Below are 19,877 nucleotides of genomic sequence, written 5' to 3'. Positions count from 1 at the left end.
ACTCTCCATTCTTTTTCATTAAATCAAACCAAATACAGCAATGGCAGAGAAAATTTCTCTCAACATCAAAAAAGTCAGACAGCTAACTCTGTCAGGATGAATCCTGTCTTAAGTAACACTACCACAATCCCACCAACAGGACAGCCTAGTTTCTCAACTCCTTGGCACAGATATGCCAACAGGAAACACCAGCTTTTGGACATGTATTTGTGTCTGCAAGAAAGGAAATCAATGGGAATTACACACAAAGTTAAACTTTTAATCACATAAGCAACATTGCATAGGGTATTTCATCTGGATTCACATTTCTTGCTGTACAAAATAAAAAGATGAATCCCTGAAGATGGAAATAAATCCAAAAGAAAAGAAACAAAACCAAACAGATTAAATGGAGGTCTTACGACCTGCCTCCCCTTGATGTGATGATACATATGAGCTAATACTGCACTGTTGACTGTAACTGTCATATTTAGGCTCAATCCATATAGACCTTTCAAGTTTGTGAAGATGTTTTACGTAATTATGAGCTCCATCAGACTTACGAAAACACTTCAGGAACGGTACTTAAGATGCTGATGGCAGCTTTTAATTTGGGGAGTTACAGACTACCAACATGCTTCATGAGGATACAGTGAAATACCTGATGTTGATTTTCCGGACACAGCACTCAGTGTTCATTTGACTGAAGCCTTCCATACATCTCATGCTATCACTACATATCGGAACAGAAGGGAATACAGAACATTTGTACAAGCCTCACTCGATACTCTTCAATAGAACAGCTACAGGCATGCTGAAAAAAAATTATACAATTACTGTTTGTTATAGTCTAAATATGGATCTAAGACTTTATTTTCCCACTTTTTTCTCCCTCTCAATTGAGCATGGACTTCAGTAAAACACGGATGATAAAATGAATAAGGGAACTAATGGCTGATTCTCTATAATGAGAAAGGTAATATGAAAGATCTTCTCTCATCAGTGATTTATCTAGTTCACTTAATCCCAAATACAGCTATGAATCAATCAGTCAGGGTGGAAGTGTCTCCAGGCACTTCCCAGATCTTCATTTCTGTATTTGCATTCTTCTACCTGAGAAGAAAACATCTTCTATACAACAACCCGAAACAGACATGGTTGTCCACATCATCACTTCATTGGTATTAAGTTGATTGAGGAAGGAATGAAGAAATTACCTTCTATTTATCATGACATGTTTCAGTTTTGTTTTCAGTTTGTTTTTTATCCCCCTCCCCCCCCCCCATTGTGTATGGTGTTCTGCAGCCCAGAAGTGCAGGAATACCTCAGAACTTCTGGGGATCTAAGGACCCTCAGTTCTTAACTAAAGCAGCAACTTGCAGAATAATATGCTGATCCTGAAAAAAGCAGAAACTCAGGTCATTCTCATTTATACTAACAGATACTTAGAAAAACATATGTTTGATTTACTGGATGAGATTGGTCTTGGTGCAATAGGAAAGTTAAACTAGTCAAAAGGATATTTAAAGCAAATATTTCAACAAGTTTTTATTAAGCCACCCTGCTGGAGAAAAAGTGATGTGTACACAAAAATTTAAATTTCATTGCCTAAATTCCACAACTGGGGTTAGGGGACCCTTCAAATGTCTCTTTGAAACTAATTTATTCTTGGTTGTCCTGGGTTCAGCAGTAGCAGTCATGTTTCTCCTTCATGGTAGCTGGTGCAGTGCGGTGTTTTGACTTCCAGCCTGGGAACAGTGCTGGTGATACCGATGTTTTCGGTTGCTGCTAAGTAATGTTTACCCTGACCAAGGACTTTGTGAGGCTCATGCTCTGCCAGGGAGGAGGGGAAGCCGTGAGGAAGCAGAGACAGGACACCTGACCCAGGCTAGCCAAGGAGGTATTCCATACCACAGCACGTCATACCCGGGGTGGGGGGTAACTGGGAGTTACCCAGAAGGACACAGGCTTCTGGGTCGGACTCGTTTCTTGGCCGGTGGTATCGTACTCTCTTCCCTTGTTATTTTCCCTTATCATTGTTGTAGTTGATAGTAGCAGTGGTGATTTGTTGCTGGACTGTTCTTGTCTCAACCCGTAGGAGTTGCACCCTTTCAATCCTCCTCCCCGTTCCTCCGGGAGTGGGGAAGGGGAGAGCCCCGGGGGAAGGGGGGGGGGGGGCTCGACTGTTGTCAGCCCGGCGCCACTCACTGGGAGTGAGTGAACAAGCTGTCTGGCTAGGGTTTAAACCACGACATTGGTATAAATAGTAACTTCTCTAACATGCACTTTGTAGTAAAAGCAAAAGGAGGAGGGGCACAGAAATCTGCTCTAAGCATTTTATATTTTTCTAGACTATTTGAAGCACAACTAAAACTATTACTCAATTCAGTGTAACCTGTTTTTACAATTAGGAATCTGATTATTTCTTTTCAATTATCTGACATTTCAAGAATGACAGATGAGAATAATAATGAAGAAAACATGCAAATTGTGAGACTTTTCAATGACATTAACACAATTTTTTTTCTCAATTTTCAATGAGAAAAATTTCAACTCATCCCAAATAATCCAAATTTCAAAACCTATTTGCTATATATACAGGTAAAGGGATATATAGTGCAATTATTACAGAGATTGTGTAAATTATCATACAAATAAGGACTTTGCAAGCTGACAGATTAAAACCTCACAGCTTAAAGTTCAGCATAAACATCAGAATTAAACAGTGTTAAATTCTGAACATAAAGTAGCCATATAAAGATACTATCACACAGAAAACACTTGAAATAATATTAATAATCTTGGAACATGTTACATAGGATTTTGTGCCACCTACATTACTTGCAAAACACTATCTTAATATTCAACTTTTCAATTATTTTTTGTTTTTGTTTTTTTAAGGTACCTTTGCTTAAGTGATTTTGCTCTTACATCATGTACTGATGATCACAGCTAAAATGCCCATATTTTTCAAGTCCTATGAAATCACACAAGTCAATCAGAGCACCATAAAAAGATGCCTTTATGTTCTTTGACAGATAATGCAAGAACAAATTCAAGTACAAGCTGCTGCCTAATTCCATTTCTTCTTTTTACACATTCCTGAACACCTTTCCCTGTTAGGACTCCAAAAAAAATTCTACCTTGACCTAAAAGGGCACAAGAGACGCTTTCATCAGACCTTTTGACATCCCGTTTCATTTTTAGTCATATTTAAGAAGTCACACCAACACTAGCAGAAGAGGTGGTTGTTATTGGGCAACTAAACGTTATCAGATTCGGCTTATGAGCAGTAAAGCCACTGGCACTTCGTTTTAAATGCTTAAGTTGTGTAACACTTTAAAATAGGCCATTAACCCCCCCCCAGAACTATAAGTATGCAAAAGCACACACACTTCTCATAGTAGCATTCAGTAAAACAGTATATTTTTCCAAGACAATGACTTCTCTAGTGCTTGTCTTGTTTTTCTAGTTTTGGGTTTTTTTAATGTGAAAAGCTGGGACTAAAGGGAACACAATACTAATTGTAAGTATGACATATGAGGTTATTTCTCAGTATTTACTGTAATCTGAGAAATGAAGAAAATGTTTCTCAGGATTCTGTCCAGATTTCCCTTAGGAAATACGTATGTGGGCGTTAAAAGATGGGACGCAAATGAATGCTCTTCTCAACAAGGAGGAATTTATCTCCAACCTCAGAAAGCGTACTGATGTCAGAATTATGGATATATGAAATTGCAAGCAACTTCAAAACGATCTCTTCTCATTCAGCCAGACTAGGACATGTAGCTTTTTGTGTGATCCAAAACCACTGCTGTATGCAAGCATCTGCCAAAGAGGCAAGCAGGAAGTTGCCTTACAGTTCCATGTACTGACCTGTAATCAGGTTCCAGTATGTTAAAGCTGTCTCATTATCTGAATCCGTCTTCAAAAGAATGAGGATTGTAGCACTGAAAGGAATCACCTGAAACTAAAGGAAACTACATACCATGGTTACACAAAACAAAATCAAGCTTGTTTCCCTTCCACAACCTTTTGCCCACATAACTGAACTTGAACAGTGGGGATTGCATTAAATTCTGGTGCTCTTCCTCTTGGATTAACAGAGTAAGAGAACTGTGCAGTGTGGGAAGCCACCTAGTGACAAAGGAGTACAAATATGCCTGAAGCTGCCCAAAGTTTTAACAAGATGACGCAGATGGAGCATGTGATTACTGCTGTTTTTCCTCACTGACTTGCAAGTTGTGTGGCGTACTGGAGTTTAGAGAATTGCACAGTGATTCCTGGCAACTTTTATGAGTCTTCCTGAATCTTGCAAGAGAAATATCTTGTGAAATATTAAATTTTCTGAAGATGAGATGTCCAAGACCAAAAGGAAATGTATCAAGATGTATAAGAAGAAGGTTTGATGCACATTTTAAACTCATGATGGCACTATAGGCAGAAAAACTTTAAAATTTGTGTTGCTGGAAGGAAGCAACCTAAGGGAGGCAAATGTGCAAGAACGGAAACAATCAAAACAAACTGTTTTCTTCTAACTCAATGCAAACATCATTCAGCAGACTCAAAAAAGGAAGCCTTCATGACATACAAAATGGTTATGAACTTTATATGTACTTAAACAGCATTTCTCACTTCTCAGAAACTGGGAGCTCAAGAAATAGCATGAACACAAAATATTGCAGTAAGAATTCAAGACCAGTAATTCTTCATGTGTACACACAGTGTGTCATAACGATTTTTGCCTATGACAAAGAACTTTACCAACATGTGTCTTCTGACTCTACTGAAAAACTTCCCTGCATGTGAACAGCGTATGACTGGAGTATGCAAAGAGCCAAGCGGATGATGCAGATTAGACGCCAATTTACTCTGACATATCATCAAACGGCACCACTGAAGAAACGTGCACAAAATTCATCATCATAAGAACAGGGGTACGAAAAATAAGTGCTACAGTACAGTTGGCAGCATTAGCAGATAGTGTGGAATAGCTGTTGTATGTCGTTTTCAATATAATAATGCCAATGAAACAACTATTTACTGGAATAATTCTTAGGTGTCATATGTCAGCAAACTTAATGAAGGATTGGCTGAACATTTCCTGGAATAGGACACAATGTATGCTATTCATTAAAAACATGCTTGTTCTAGATCCATTCACACAGCGTTTAACAGCAGCAATGAAAAATACAATCCGAGAAATGAATACTAGTCTTGAAGTCATACTACAAACGATGTCACAACTGCAGGTATTTGATGTACCAGTGAAAAAGTCATTTAAAGACCTTTTGAACTTTTAATTCTTTTTTTCCCCTGCTCGAAATTACTCTTAGCAGGGGATAAGCTTTAATCTCTGCAGGGAGAGTAAAGAAGCCCAGTTCAGGGTTACTCTGTCATTGAATTAAGGCAGCATCACATCACAGAAATTCAGATGTTGAAGCTAATGGGTTTCCACACGTTTGTACTTAAAATCCCATGGATAGAACTGAAGTTCAAAGAAGTGAGTTCAAGCACTGACTCTAAAAATGAGGAAGTAGTAGTATCATAAAGAGAGTAACAGTGTCAGAAATCATGAAGACAAGTACAAAGCTGAAAGACAACAATCGAAGCATAAGAGAAAGAAATACCTCCTTTCAGGCAAATACTTCATGCAAAGTTTATAGCTCGATTATATACCTAATATAGGTATGTAATGAACTTTGTGTATAAACATCTTTCTTTTTGTGAGGGAGTGATTATCCCCTTTTTGTGAGGGATAATCTTGAATTCAAGGTCATCAGCCTTTCAGGTTAGCAGGGTAGCAGACACTTCATGTAATCATACAATGGTTTGGCTTGGAAGGGAAAAGTTCATCTAGTTCCAGCCCCCTGCCATCACATTTAGTACTCAAAGTAATATTGTGTAATACAGATCAGCACAAACGGCAGAACTATCATGTGCAACAGTAAACAAAACTGAAGACATCAACAGCTTCCACCTTCCCAGCAGCAGAAGGGAATTTATTACACTAAAATCCAAAGTCCAAAGTTGACCAGACCTAATACTACTGTGGAATGAAGAGGACCACAGCCGCCTCCACCAGTATAGCCAAAGGCGTAACTTCCACCCTCAGGTGTTGATTTCAGTGAGAAATTCTCACTAATTGACATTAGAGGCTGGGGGGGGTTTGGCACTGGAGTACAAGTCTACCCTACAGAATCAACTAGCAGCCTTTTGATGTCTGGGGAAAGACAAAAATCAAGCTACTTCAGAGGGAGGAAACAATTCTTTCCTGACCCAGTACAACTTGTTTCTTTTTTGTTTTCTTAAATTATCTTTCTACATAAGCTGCACAAGGAAACTAAGCAGCAAAATGCTGTATTTCTCACTCATTCTGCATGAGAAAGTACAGGTGAGCAGACAAGTTCCCAGCAATGGGGACACAGAACAAGACACATTACTACAAGCACAATAGTTGGTAAGATGAGAATGTAAGCCACACCAATGCGTCACCTTTTTATGATAAATACATTTTTTTCCATATTCTCAGTGAAATTGTTACCAAGCAGCACCTAGAGATTTTGTAGCAGACTGTTATAAATAATTTCGTATTCCCTTCCCCAAATGTAAGTTATTTTAATTGCAAAAAATTGATGATAACTAAAAAAATCTTTCAGTAAGCGTCATCAACATGGTATTTCAATATCTCATTAGGGAATAACAACCTTGGATGTGAGTTACAGTAAGTTGCAGTGGAAAGAGACCTTAGGCAAAAAAGTAGACTGTTAAAGCTTTTTGTTGTAAACAACTGTTTCTCTCTTTTCCCCTCTGTTACAGCAGTGTGGTTTCTGCATTCATTGCAATAGTAGCTTTTCAAATTTTATGATTAAAATGAAAATGCCTTCCATATAGATATGGACAACTGTACCTTCTATCATTTTCATCACATGAATTATTTTGTGAAGTGTGCCAAAGCAGAACAGACTGATGTCTGCTATGTGCATGATTAAAATACATGCTTAGCATCTAGCATAGTTAGAATTCTAAATATATGCACATGCAAATATTGATTAAAATATAAAAAAAACCCTAATGGAGAGGTTTCCTTTCAAAAACACATACACTCTCATTCAAGACTTTCCACCTTTTCTGCTTTCTGAGGGTACTGACATGATACAGTCTGGCATGTCATAGATGTTTGAGCTAAATCGATATGAAAAATGTCTATTTAAATATTATAACCTAAGGTAGGACCCAAGTAATTGTATCACTTCATATTTACTGGGGAGTTGGCTCTAAGCATTTATCTTAAATTCCAGTAAAAAAAAAGAACCATGCTATAATACGTAATTATATAATTATTATAATCTGAAGAAATACTACTCTGCATCTCCAAGCATAATATTTAATGCAAATCAAAAGATATATTGATTGTGTATTCTAAAATCAAAATCTTCTTTTAACTGCAGTGTCACTTACAGGAGTATCTGGAACAGTTAAACATGAAAATATAGAAAACCTGTATTTTATTAATGAACAAACTAAATCAAGTAAACTGAAAATATGGATTTCATCCTTGTAAGTATTCGGTCAAAGGTTTTGTTACAAAATATCAGATCTGCAATTCAGACTCATTATTCGTTCAAGACAGGGACAGCAGCATCTTAGGAGAAGATGGTAATGTTGAAAACACTGCAGCACAGTTGAATAGACAAAAGCATATAAGCAGTTGAAAAAAAAACAACAAGTCTATCACTGTCAAACACTAGGTAATCCAATTTTTTGCAGACCAGAAAGATTTCCATCTTCCGTTTCTCTCTGTTTTTATCTAGAGAAAACATTGTACTAGGGCATAGACTTGACTACACATCAAGTAACCACAGAAAGCCAAAGAAACAGTGGTGGTTCTGCTGAACTGATGAGTTTATTATGGAAACATGCCACTAATTGCAGCACAGGAGGGCAGTGGCTTTACAAACTCTTAGACTTAAGCCACACCATCTCTCCTGAGCAATCAAAGATATTTTGGTATGGTTTCCAGAAAACTCATCCCAGTTACAAAGGAGTCAGAGATCACAAGAACACAACAAAGCTGTTGCAAAGGTGGCTCACAGGCATAGATGCTGTTTGCTATATGGCACGAAAAGCTATAAACTCAGCCAGTTCGCTTAGCCAAAAATCTGGACAGTCAACACAGGCCACTACAAGAGCTCAGGGATTTAACAGTCACAATTAGAGCCTCTTTTTATGGCTTTACCAAACAGTAATTTGCTATGATAATTAAAAAAATTCTACTGCATCCTAGTTGATCTCTATGCCACCTTGCTAAATATCTATTTTAAATCACTTTTCAAACAGCCTAGACCATGGTAAGTACCCAGTTAATCAGTACAAAGTGCTGCTTTATAATCCATGTCCACCTTGTTTATCACCACATTTCCCTTTCTTGAAGGGAGCTCCACAGTGCCAAATAATAGTACGGATCTGCAGTCACACTGGCATACACAAGCCTCATGGGAATGTGGAAAATAGTATAACACAAGGGTAAGAGCAGACTTACAGTGAAGAGACACTCTGAAATGGTACAGCAGGAACAGAATATTGCGGCATCAGCACTACAAGCCCAAGCCATTGTACCCATTCACCATCTTCATGATACAGATGGACAACTGACAATGAGGTGAAACAAAACCAAAAAAGGCAGACCCTAAACTTCATCAGACCAGCCTCCCAGCTCTGTGTCCAAAGTTCAGTCCTATGTCATGTGCCCCTGGGACTTTGCTTCTGCACCTGACCCTGGTTAACACTTGACTCACTGTAGTAGTCAGATTAATAACCAGATGCATTAATTCATTGACAAACTGTACTAGCACCCAACAACCTCAATATCTCTCCCTGGAGTATCTTATGCTAGCAAAGGAATAAATACTGTTCTAACTGGACTCTACACATCTGCCAGCAGACTGGCATCGAATGATTACAAAGCAATGATTATTCTTCCATCAGAGGAGGCAGAGCCACATGCTCCTCTTCCTGCTCCTTCTGTTTGTAAACCCTCATTTCTAAGATGATTCCACTGCCTCCTTACCTATTGCCATATGGGGAAAGCCACTGATGTCTTGTTCATGAGTCATCTCAACCAACTGCCACAATCAAATAGACAGAATATGACCTGTTTTTAATACTGAAAGAAGCCCAAAATATGTGCTGACTCAACGAAGACTACCTATAGCAAAATGAATCCATGCATGCCATCAAAGACTTTCCAGACCTCTTACCAGCATTACTTTACCTTGGGAGTTTTTGTAACATAACACCTCACAGGTATCTAGTCATTAACCACCAAAAGTAAGGACAGAACCATCTAGCGCTGTAAAATATTATACAGTGAAATAGTTAACTAAATCAAGTATTTCAGATATCCATATTAAAAAAGCTATAGAATGGAAAGCATTTAATTGAAGTTTATGCCCTCGTTTTTTTTGCACAATTAAAAAAAAAAGAATTAAATACACTTTCATGGACATACAGTGTCAGGGTATATTTGATCCTAAACACATGTTGAAATGCTATATACAGAAAGACTACTATCTGACCTCATATAAAATTAAAATGCAACTCTTAGAGCAAATTCAATCTTCATACTCCCCAATTCATCATAAAACTGAAACTACTCCTTGCAACAGAATATGATGAAAGAATAGAATATTAACCTTTCGCAATTCATAACCAGGGAAATATTCCTGCCTGAGAACATCTGGACTGACAATAGTAACTCTATAGCTTAGTTTTTAATGATGAATGTTTGGTTACTTGATTCATAAAACAAAACAAGTACTCTAAGTAAAACTACTTTTTTTTTTTTTTTAATTCTTCTGCTAGATTTGGATCAACCAGAAGCTTAGAAACATTCTGAACAACCATCACTACAGGACTTCAAAGCACAGCCTAAAAAGCTTGACAAAATCAGCAAGAAGCATGAAGGACTTCTAAAGAAAGCCCCAAGCACTACTATCCATATTTTCCCCCAACATAAAGTTTGCTAGCAAGGACTGTCTCGTGACCAGAAAGTTTGCATTTCTTCGCCACTGAGAGTACTAAGTTTGAACTGTTATGCCTTAATCGGTATTTATGACTCAGAAGTAGATCTGAAAATCTCTGAAATAAAAGTAACATGCTGATCTTCTGCAAGATACTCTAGCACTGCAGGAACAGCCTACTGGGCTTGGCTAGGTGGGTAATTTTAATTTGCTTTTCATTTTCATATGTTTTTAAAAGCCCTTCTCCCAAAAGAAAATATATGCAGATGTGCAGATTGAGAAGAGGACAGTGCTTCCACTGACCTACAGAGTTTTTTCAGTAAGACTGTGGCTTTGTCCTCCGTCAGAACTACACTCAAATCCAAATGTTCAGTTTGCTCGGCTGAATCTTAAACATCTCCCTGCCCTCTGAGTAGCTTAAAAAGGGAATCTATAAAAGTAACAAGAGAATGAGACTATATCAAACTTTTACAGTGTCTTCAAATGAGGGAGAACAACAGGAAAACTTGGACAGAGACTTGGCCCTTTGGTTATGTTCATATTGCAAATTTAACACTGGTTACACCAGATCGCAGCTGTCAGGATAGCCTAATGCAAGCATGCGCATCAGCAGCAGAATAACCTGCCTGCTCCAGAAGGAAAGAAAGAGGCAGAAACTTCAGAAAGAGTATACAAAGCACTTCAGTGAACCTACATGCAAACCCACCCAACAGGAAGTTCTACTGTGGGTTCATATTCAGCTCATATTACACTCCTCTCATGCTTTCCAAGCATCTTAACAAAAGTACAAAATAGTAGTGTAAAATAATAATCGTGTTTGAAATGTATGTGAGTGGCAGCAACTTGGACGTAAGGGAGCTCAGGCCGTGCCAACATCACAGACAGGTCAGTATGTAAGAGTACAAGCAGCAAGTTCATGATACAGAATTACTTAATTAAAAGGTGGAAGACCAAGTCTCAATCCTATTAAAGAGAGCTAAGTAGCTACATAGGTTATGAAACTGGCACTAATGAAGATTAGATCACAAGGAGAAAAGATTCTTCCGTAGACTAAAATGAAGCTATAACAAAAAGCGGATTTGGAAACATTTCTCTGTCTTCCGTCAAACTAACAGAATAATCACATTAGGAGATTAGTGAACAACTTTATGCCTTTTCTCTAAACAGCATTCAACATGCTATTCTACTATTACCATGCTTGTTCCAGTATGATGACCTCTACGATACCTGCTTAGGTCAAATAAAAGTGAAAGAGATTGAACCAAATGCCTTTAATTCAAAGTAGAAAATTATTTTGGAGGACACAAGCAAATTACTGTTTCTAACCTGAGATCCACTAATATCGCTGCAGAACTTGCTAGATACTAAGACAACTATCCAAGCCCTGCTGGAATCACCAAATTATATTAACTGCCTATTCCACAGAAAAAAAAAAAAAAAATGAATAATTGATTTTGAAAATATTGAGGAATGTTTTCTAAGTTATAACAGAGAAAGCAAACAATACAGGAAGAAAGGGTCACTTACTCCTTAAGGGAAAGTTACAGAGGTCAACTTTGTATGAGATACTAGGATGGTACAGATTCCGTATGTATTCGGCACATGGAAAAATTAAGATTCGTTAACATATCTTTGTGTGCCATAGAAGGCTGGCAAGTCTCTTGTGACCCCTTTCTGGTACTCACCATGGTCTCTGCTGACATACTTGGAAGCTCTAAATATTTTGCTTCTGGGACGGAAGGTTTTCTCTAGAGTCACAGTCTATTGACAGAAACCACTAACTGCCTTGGTAAAACAAAGAGATGAAGATAGCCTGGATTTCTAAATGAGAAAACAGAAAACCTCAGAGCAACCAAATTAACAGTAGGAAAAAAAAACTGTCCATTACTTCTGAAATAAAAGTCCAATAGTAAACAAGATCCAGGTAACTCTAAGCAAACAGCAACACCTTTTTATGGCTGCCACTAACGTGCCACTGTGTGACAACTCTGAGCTGACTCACAATGTACAGAAGCAGCACTTCATAACTATCCCATACATTATGGGGTTTCATTTTCGTTTATTATTATCATTATTGGCTGTATACTGTAGTGGAGACACAAATATTTGTCCCTTGATAAGACAGACTTGGTTCACGCAAAGGAACAGCTGAGGAGGCTCATGTACAGCCGCTGTCTGGGGAAAACACGCACAAAGGAACATGCATACGTAGGCATTCATTCGTACATAGGCAAGTAAAAATAATAAAACACAGTTATACAAAAACAGAACCCTTCAGGACAGGAAATGTTTTCTCCTTCAGTATTGAGAGCAGAAGGAATCAATAACAAGAAACCTCAAGTCAAAATTACTGATGAGAATTTGACACCCTCTTGAGTTAAGAAACAACTCTTATTCTAGTGTTGCATTTCAACTGCACCCAGATTCTCAAGCTCAGTTGTGTAAGAATGAGAGATATCTTCACAATTCGCTTAAGACTCCCAAAAACAAACTAGTCCTACTGAATTCTCAGAAGAATACTTCCTGCTAGCAGGTGTCTACATACATAAAGGTATTCATATTACAGGAGAGGGAAAGGGGTCAGCATGAGCCATCAAAACACTTTGGGGCTAAGGGATACACATGTTCCCACAAAGCTTTTTCTTCCCAAACAGAATTACAGAAGAGGCCAAGAGTTTATTAAGATCCCATGTGTATATGGTAATATGCCACCACCTGTCACTGCTCTGTGGGTACCATCAGGCCCTAACTGACCTAACCAGCTTCAGTGGCTCTCTCCACAAGCCTCCTGTGGGCCACAAGCGCCAGTTAAGCTCAGGCCTGTGCATCCAGTCCTGGTGTAAGCTTAAAAACCATGCCTGCCTCCAGCCCTGTGCTCATCTCCAGGATGGATCTCAGACTTGTGTTATATATCCTGCCTGTGTTGGGGGCACCCTTGGGTCCCTTCCTGCCCTCCCTCACAGAGCAGCACAAGTAGGGCTGCTCCTGAACACCATCACATAGCACCAGACAACTCTTATTTCCAAAGAGGAAATCACTATTTTAAACAAACTATTTCCTGCTATTTTAAGACCTTGTAGTCTGATCCAAATTTACCTCTCAATAAAGAACACTGTACCAAAAACTAATCTTCAATGATTTCTCCTGTTTTTACAAAGAGAAGCCAGTTCAGATCAAATACAGTATTGTACTAAAAACTGCCAGAGCCAGACTTACTAAGGCAAAGCTGACGAAACAAATACAGCCAAGTCACAATGAGTAACATGTACTGTGTCTTGTTCTTCACCAACTGTATTTTTATATTTTCAGAAACTGTTGAGAACTGCTGCTTTTCTAAAGATACACTTTATTTTCCAAACCCAAAGTAGTAACCAAAAAAAGTCATCTTCAATACACAGGCGGAGGGGCTGGGGAGGGGAGGCGAAGGGAAGGACAGGAAACACAATAAACTTATTTCAAGAGAGACAGGATTCCCTGAGCATGCAATATAACATAGAATGGGATGTTAGTTAATTTAGATGTCTTATACAACTGACTCGTTTGAGATTTCAGAATACTATCGTCTTCTTAAAACATTTTACTTTATTCTTTGTGAAGTAAACATATTTTTGTGGTTTCTACTATTATTTTTTTTTATTATCCTATGGTATAAAATATATTCTATTGACCTGAGAACAGCCATAAATAAGCAAAGTAATTGGTGTTTGCAAGCTATCAGGTTCCAAATAAAAGGTTTTCCAAAAGTAACATCTTAGGGAGATGTTAACTGTCTGCAGTTTAATCAACTTTGGAAATGATTTTTTAAAACCCAGTATGAAAATACATACGTTCAAAATAGATTAAAAAAATTTCACAGACCCTTATCAGCCAAGGCTAGCAATATCCTAGCATCAGAAATAGCAAAACACTTTACCATCTTCAATGCACTACTACTACAAATCAAAAGACATGTCAATAAGACCATGGCTCAGTTAGTTTACATTCTTGACAACATTTACAACTAGAAAGATACTGGAACATCAGAGTGTGAAAAATGCTAAAGGAAAAGGAAAAATTATACCATGGAAAAGAACACTTTCCTAATGGTGAAAAGGATTTTGTTCACATGGGCACAAACAAGATAAACAAGAAAGACAATAAGGGGAAAAAAAAAAAAATAGAACACCTGAAGTAATTGCACCAGAAAAGTTCATACCCAGACTTTAAAAATAAAAATAAAAAAAATCAATAATGAAACTGCAGTTTCAATTCAGCAAGATGACAAAATGTCATCCACGTTTACCTGAAGTCAGAGGAAGAAAAAGCAACCACACTAAGCCCTGAACTAATATTCTGACTTAAATAGCACATTAGGTTTTACAGCAAATTATGAAGGCAGGATTGATTACTTAAAGACAAGGAATTAAGAGAGAAAAAGGATAGTAGCAAAACTCTTCTACGAAATGTTTATGAAAGTGCTAGAATAAACTCAAAACAAAAAGTGCTAAAATCTACCACTTTTTTTTTTCCCTTGGCAACAAGTTCACACTCCCCTGGGATGCCTAGAGCAACGCATTTTATATTTTACCACCTGGGAAATACAACGTAAGTTGGAGAAGATGGGAAGATCAGAAGAAGAGGGGTGGAGGGGTTTGTTTGTTTTTTGTTTGGATTTGTTTGTTGGGGACTGGGGGGATTGGAGGGGGGGTATTTTTGCTTGACTGATTTGTTTTGTTTTTTAGGAAACTGACCAAATGGGAGATAATCAAGAGGAGTTTAGAAAAGGAAAGCATCAAGGGAAGGAAGATTAAAATAGAATTCCTGAACGTAGAAATGCAGAACAGAGAATTGGTTGTAGTCTCATGGAAGAAACGGGCATCCAGAGTTGCTGGATAAGCAGAGAGAAGCTTGTTCAAACAAACAAACAAAAAACTGAAATATAAGCATTATAATTCTTTACAAACATATTAGAGGGCCAAGAAGCAAATAATTAATTTTGCCATTAATACATCTGGCTGGGCTGACAATCGGGTGTTTACAGAACTTCACAATGTTTAAAGATCTTAATGAGTTACTGACGATATTCCAAACTGTTTCCTTAAAACTCAAAAGAACTCTAAACCCTTTTTTCTTTTCCAGTTTTCTTAGGGTTTCTTCTTTTGGCAAAGAGATGAATTACAAAGAGGACTGCATGACTGTAGGCAGCCCTGGAGCAGCAGAAGTCCTGCGCTCGAATAAGAAGTGACTTTCCAGAAAGAATGCCATTCGAAATCTTCTGCTATTAAAAAGTGGTCATCCTGCCTCCTTCTGTGTAACTTAGGAGTAACACACTAGGCCTGCAGAAAGAGACAAATCGAATTCCTCAGCAACACTCGGTGTTTTATAAATTTGGAAGATTCTTACCCTGTATTGATGGAAATTATTTCTATCAGTGGATTCTTCCTAATCTTTGGCAAATCCAGTCGTGCTCCCCCCAGACGTTTTCCATTATCCTTTTTCTGACCCAGCAGTCTCACAGAATGACCTTCAAATGAAGCACAGGAACGCAGTCAATATAAAGCAGAAAACCGTTGTACTAATCCTGATTTGCTCTTCTTCCAAAGAAATGTTTATACTTCAAAAGACTGAAAATGAGAATGAGATCTAATAATGTATTTCCACCAGCTGAAGCATTTGAAGAGATACTGACAGGTAAAATCACGTTAAAATGAGCAAATTATTTAATCCAATTATCTTTCACATTTGTATTTTCTGGTTTATAGTATTAAAATTATCTAAGCAGTTTTATTTTCACATTCTCAAGCAAATATCATAGTAATATCCTGTCATATGGCAGGATTTAAATCTTTTTCCCCAAAATTTAATTCAAAACTGAATTAGTGGGTAAAACAACTAAATATTTTTTAGTTTGTTTTAGGGAGAACCAACATATTTCAGTCAAAGTTACCTGATTAAATCTAAGGGAAAGTGCTGCGAAGCATATCCTGATACCATGCTCATGGCTAAGCTGATTACCAAGATTTACACACACTTTTCCCAAATCAAGGAGACTGCAGGTTAGAAAACTACCTCACAACTCCTTTCGTGAAGCAGACAGTAAAATTCAAATAGTATCACCGACTGCCTACCACAGTACATCAGTCATACCATATCAAATCCTATGTTCAAAGAGCACAATGACAGGTTTCACTAATATTCAGAAGCAAGATTGAACAACAAAACCCAAAAATATATTATTGTAACAGATAATGTAAAATGTGCCCAGTTACAAACACAAGACTTGCACCATTTATTCCACAAAGCCTAAAATAGGCTAGAGACAGCAGGGAAAGCTAATGCTAGATGCCTGAAAAGAGGTGGAAAGTAACCACTGCTTGGAACGGAGGAAAGAGAGAAAGCATGTACCTGCTGAAGTTGGAAAAAACTCTTTGACAGTACATGAAACTACAGCTACAATCTGTCAAACACTTCAGAAACAGAAAAATTACCCTAAAAAGGGAGGGGAGTGAAAACAAAGGACGAAATCATGAAACACTAGGTGAACCACATCCAGCACAAAGTAGATAACCAATTCAGATCAAACAAACACCATGTTCAACCAGATCTCCTAACTTACACTACCAACAGCAATTTAAACTACTAATTAATCTATCAGGTGAAGTCTTTCTCCACTACTTGTTTTGAGGAGTCATTACTTAATTCCGGATAATGTGGCATTCATGCAATGAGTTTATTTCTATGATACAGTAACAACAGCCTGGAAATAAACAACTACTTCTGGCACACCACTGTTCTCAGGTATTTTAAGATACAGAAAAATTCTCAATCCAAAATGTGTTCTAATGAAGAACTGAGCAGGACTGGCCTAATATAATAGTTAATAATAAAATAAGACATCATAACATCAACAGGAATTATAAGACATTATTTTTGCAGATGCATTTGACAGATTTCATTACATCCTGCTGTGAATTCAGTAATATGGTAACTGCTATTAACATTTGCTAAATTATTCACTTCTACCGTTTTATGACAAGAGCAGCAATATCTTTGTCTCACAATACAATCAGTTATTTTCCAATCTAATTCTTCATTAAGGAGTCATAAGCACAGTACCGTATTATTTACTTGTATAACAAAAGTGATTGCATTATGGCAAGTATAAAAATTAAACTTGAAGCAGAGAACATTCCTTTCTGTGTTTCCTAACATTGTGGTTTATTTGGAATAAACCAGTATATCCATTTTTAAACTATTCAATTGCATTACCATACTAAAATTCTACTTGGATTTATGGTTGAAAACACAGTGGAATAATACATGGTAATCTTAAAACAATCAGGATTGATAACACGAAAACAAGCCACCAAAACTTAAAATTCATAGATTTTGAATTGGAGTCAAACCACCCTTTTGAAATTTTTCAAAAACAAAACATAACCAAGCCACCACAAAAAAAAAAATCTGTCCCCCCAACAAGTAATACTTAAAGAGCACAGAATCAGTGAATGTGTACCCTCAGAAGAACAGCCATGAGAATTACTGCTCTCTGACTTAGCTCATTCTCTTCTCATATTGGGAGCATTAATCAACCATGCAATCCTTTTCATGGATCTTCTGGAAAAAGAGTATCCTTTAGACTTAGACTACAGAACTGGTCACAAACCTATCTGAAATTTGTCAAAGGACTAAAAATTAGTAAGGAGGAAGTGAAATGGAAATAATGACAGACCTGTGCAGGAAGCACAACTTTGTAATCCATTTTTCTTAGGAAAACAGGGACAAAGGAAAAAAAATAAAATTTAAAAAAAACTAAAAAACCTCATACAAAAAACAAACCACATTATGGTAGCCTAGAAAATCACGTTCACCAGAAATAGCACTACTATCTTCCTACAGACCACTGTCTTTCAAATGCTAGGCAGGTTAGCATATACATTGGAAAATAAACATAAAAACTTAAGACACACACACTACAGAATCACAGAATGGACCTTAAGATCATTCAATTCCAACCCCTTGCCATGGGCAGAGACACCTCACACTAGACCTAGCTTCTCTTAGCTTCAGAGACCTTCTTAACACAGGAAAGAAACCCCAGCTCTGTGATCACCTCCCATGTAATGCACTGAATGCTGATATCAACCCCAACCCCACACCTGAGCTCAGCAAACCTATGGCTTGGCAATGAAATACAGCTGCTTATTTTCACATGAAGCATGGCAACAGTTTTCTCCATATTCTGAATGGCAACAAACTCTACTTAATATGAGGCTTTGCAAAACCTGTGTGGTACTCAAAAACGGAACATCCCTGTATTTTTCACTGCAGAAACCAGAGGACAGAAAAAAGCAGTACTGGAATATGAGTTTTAGCAGAGAGCTTAATGCTTCCAAAAAGCATGCAGCATGTGCATACCCAACTACAGGGATCTGTGCTGCAGGCACAGTTTTTTACTTTTTTACTAAAAAAAAACCCTCAGTTACAGTATTCATGACCTTAAATCCTTTTTCTCCTACTCCATACAGGGACTATTTTGTTTCATTTTAAGTAATCACTAAAGCATCTGTTTACAGCATTGTTGCTATTAATAAAACATAACTTGATAAACACTGAATCATACTTTTTCACATGCTCTAGATCTTATTTCCTGATACTTATTTCAAGAAAACTTAAAAATATTTTGTTGTCTTCAATAAGGAAAAGGCTAAGCAACATTTTCTTAGCTGTCTAACCAGCATTATTAAGCCCACATCAATATCAAGCATAAGAGAAAAAGCAATCACTTTTAAACTCATTTATGATCTCCTTTCAAAGCTTAGAATGGGGCAAAACACTGCAATCAAGTTATACTTCTAAAGCATTTTATCTGATTTAAGTTACCTTCCACTTCTCTAACAATGAATGATCTATCTCAGATATCAAACAAAAAACACTCCTTATTTTGGCGGCTCACAGGAAGATGCAAGCTTTGAAACACAGCTCAATGACAAACAGATCTATTTGGGTTATATTTGAGAGCCTAAACATTCTAGTCCTATAAACCTCTTCTGCCATAAAGGTAACTTTTCTGCTTACACATAGGCTACCAGCAGGTAAAATTCTATTAGAAAACCATGCTTCAGAGCAGTTTTTCCCTAATTAGTAGACAATTAAAGCAGATTATGACACAACAGTAGTACTAACCAAATCCAATGAGGAAGCTTATAGAGCAGAATCACTCACAGCAACTCTAAATGAAAACAAGCTAGAGAAACAATTTTAAATGAATCAGAGCTAAGTTTTCAGAACTGACTAGTTAAACTTAAAACTCATCTTTACATGCAAGACCGTAGACACAATTCACATTACTTGGCATTGTTCACAATGAGGATGAGGTTGGAATGAATTAATCAGGATATTAAATCCTATTGTTAGTCTAAAAGAGAGCTTTTGAATGTGTCATTTTGATAAACCAGTGTGCAGAATATCTTCAAGGCATTTATTTTCACTTGTTGAAAAAGATAATAAAAAGTAACACAGGATTAATGGCATGCACATGAACCTTTAATCACAGATGTATATGCTTCTAGACTGCGATAGAGAATGCCTGATCCTGAAATACAAATATATGAAGGGAAAAGGTAATGGAATTTCTTTACCGTAAGACTATAACAACATTAAATGTGCTGTGAGCCTCAGGCTATCATCACACACCTGTGACCTAGACCCACAGAAGCTTGTTAACAATACTAGAGGAAACAGATTCATGTTGGACTGGTATTTTGCTAGTTTGATACGAGGATAAATGAGGGGGAAGTGGCGTGGCTTAGTCATCCTTAGTTAACTTCAAGAACTGCCTGTCTATCTGGAAATATCTATCAGGTATTAACAGACCTACTGTATTTCATAAAAGTC

The 19,877-nt window shown here is 37.3% G+C and overlaps 1 protein-coding gene across 2 annotated transcripts in view; it reads right to left on the bottom strand.

The window, feature by feature from the left end:
• The window catches only part of CDKAL1 (CDK5 regulatory subunit associated protein 1 like 1), a 390,319-nt gene that overhangs the window by 237,704 nt on the left and 132,738 nt on the right, over nucleotides 1–19,877 (bottom strand). For both annotated transcript variants that reach the window (XM_061449582.1, XM_061449583.1), the window contains exon 8: nucleotides 15,384–15,504. In XM_061449582.1, coding sequence (XP_061305566.1) covers nucleotides 15,384–15,504 — 121 coding nt within the window. The remainder of the gene's footprint in view (nucleotides 1–15,383; nucleotides 15,505–19,877) is intronic.

This window comes from Pezoporus flaviventris, unplaced genomic scaffold, assembly GCF_033815535.1.
Source record: "Pezoporus flaviventris isolate CSIRO_AGI_PZ_B2104156 unplaced genomic scaffold, CSIRO_AGI_Pfla_v1 ptg000007l, whole genome shotgun sequence".
In the NCBI taxonomy this organism is placed as follows: Eukaryota; Metazoa; Chordata; class Aves; order Psittaciformes; family Psittacidae; genus Pezoporus; species Pezoporus flaviventris.
The sequence above is the reverse complement of the archived record's forward strand: the minus strand, read 5'-3'. Positions and strand labels throughout refer to the sequence as shown.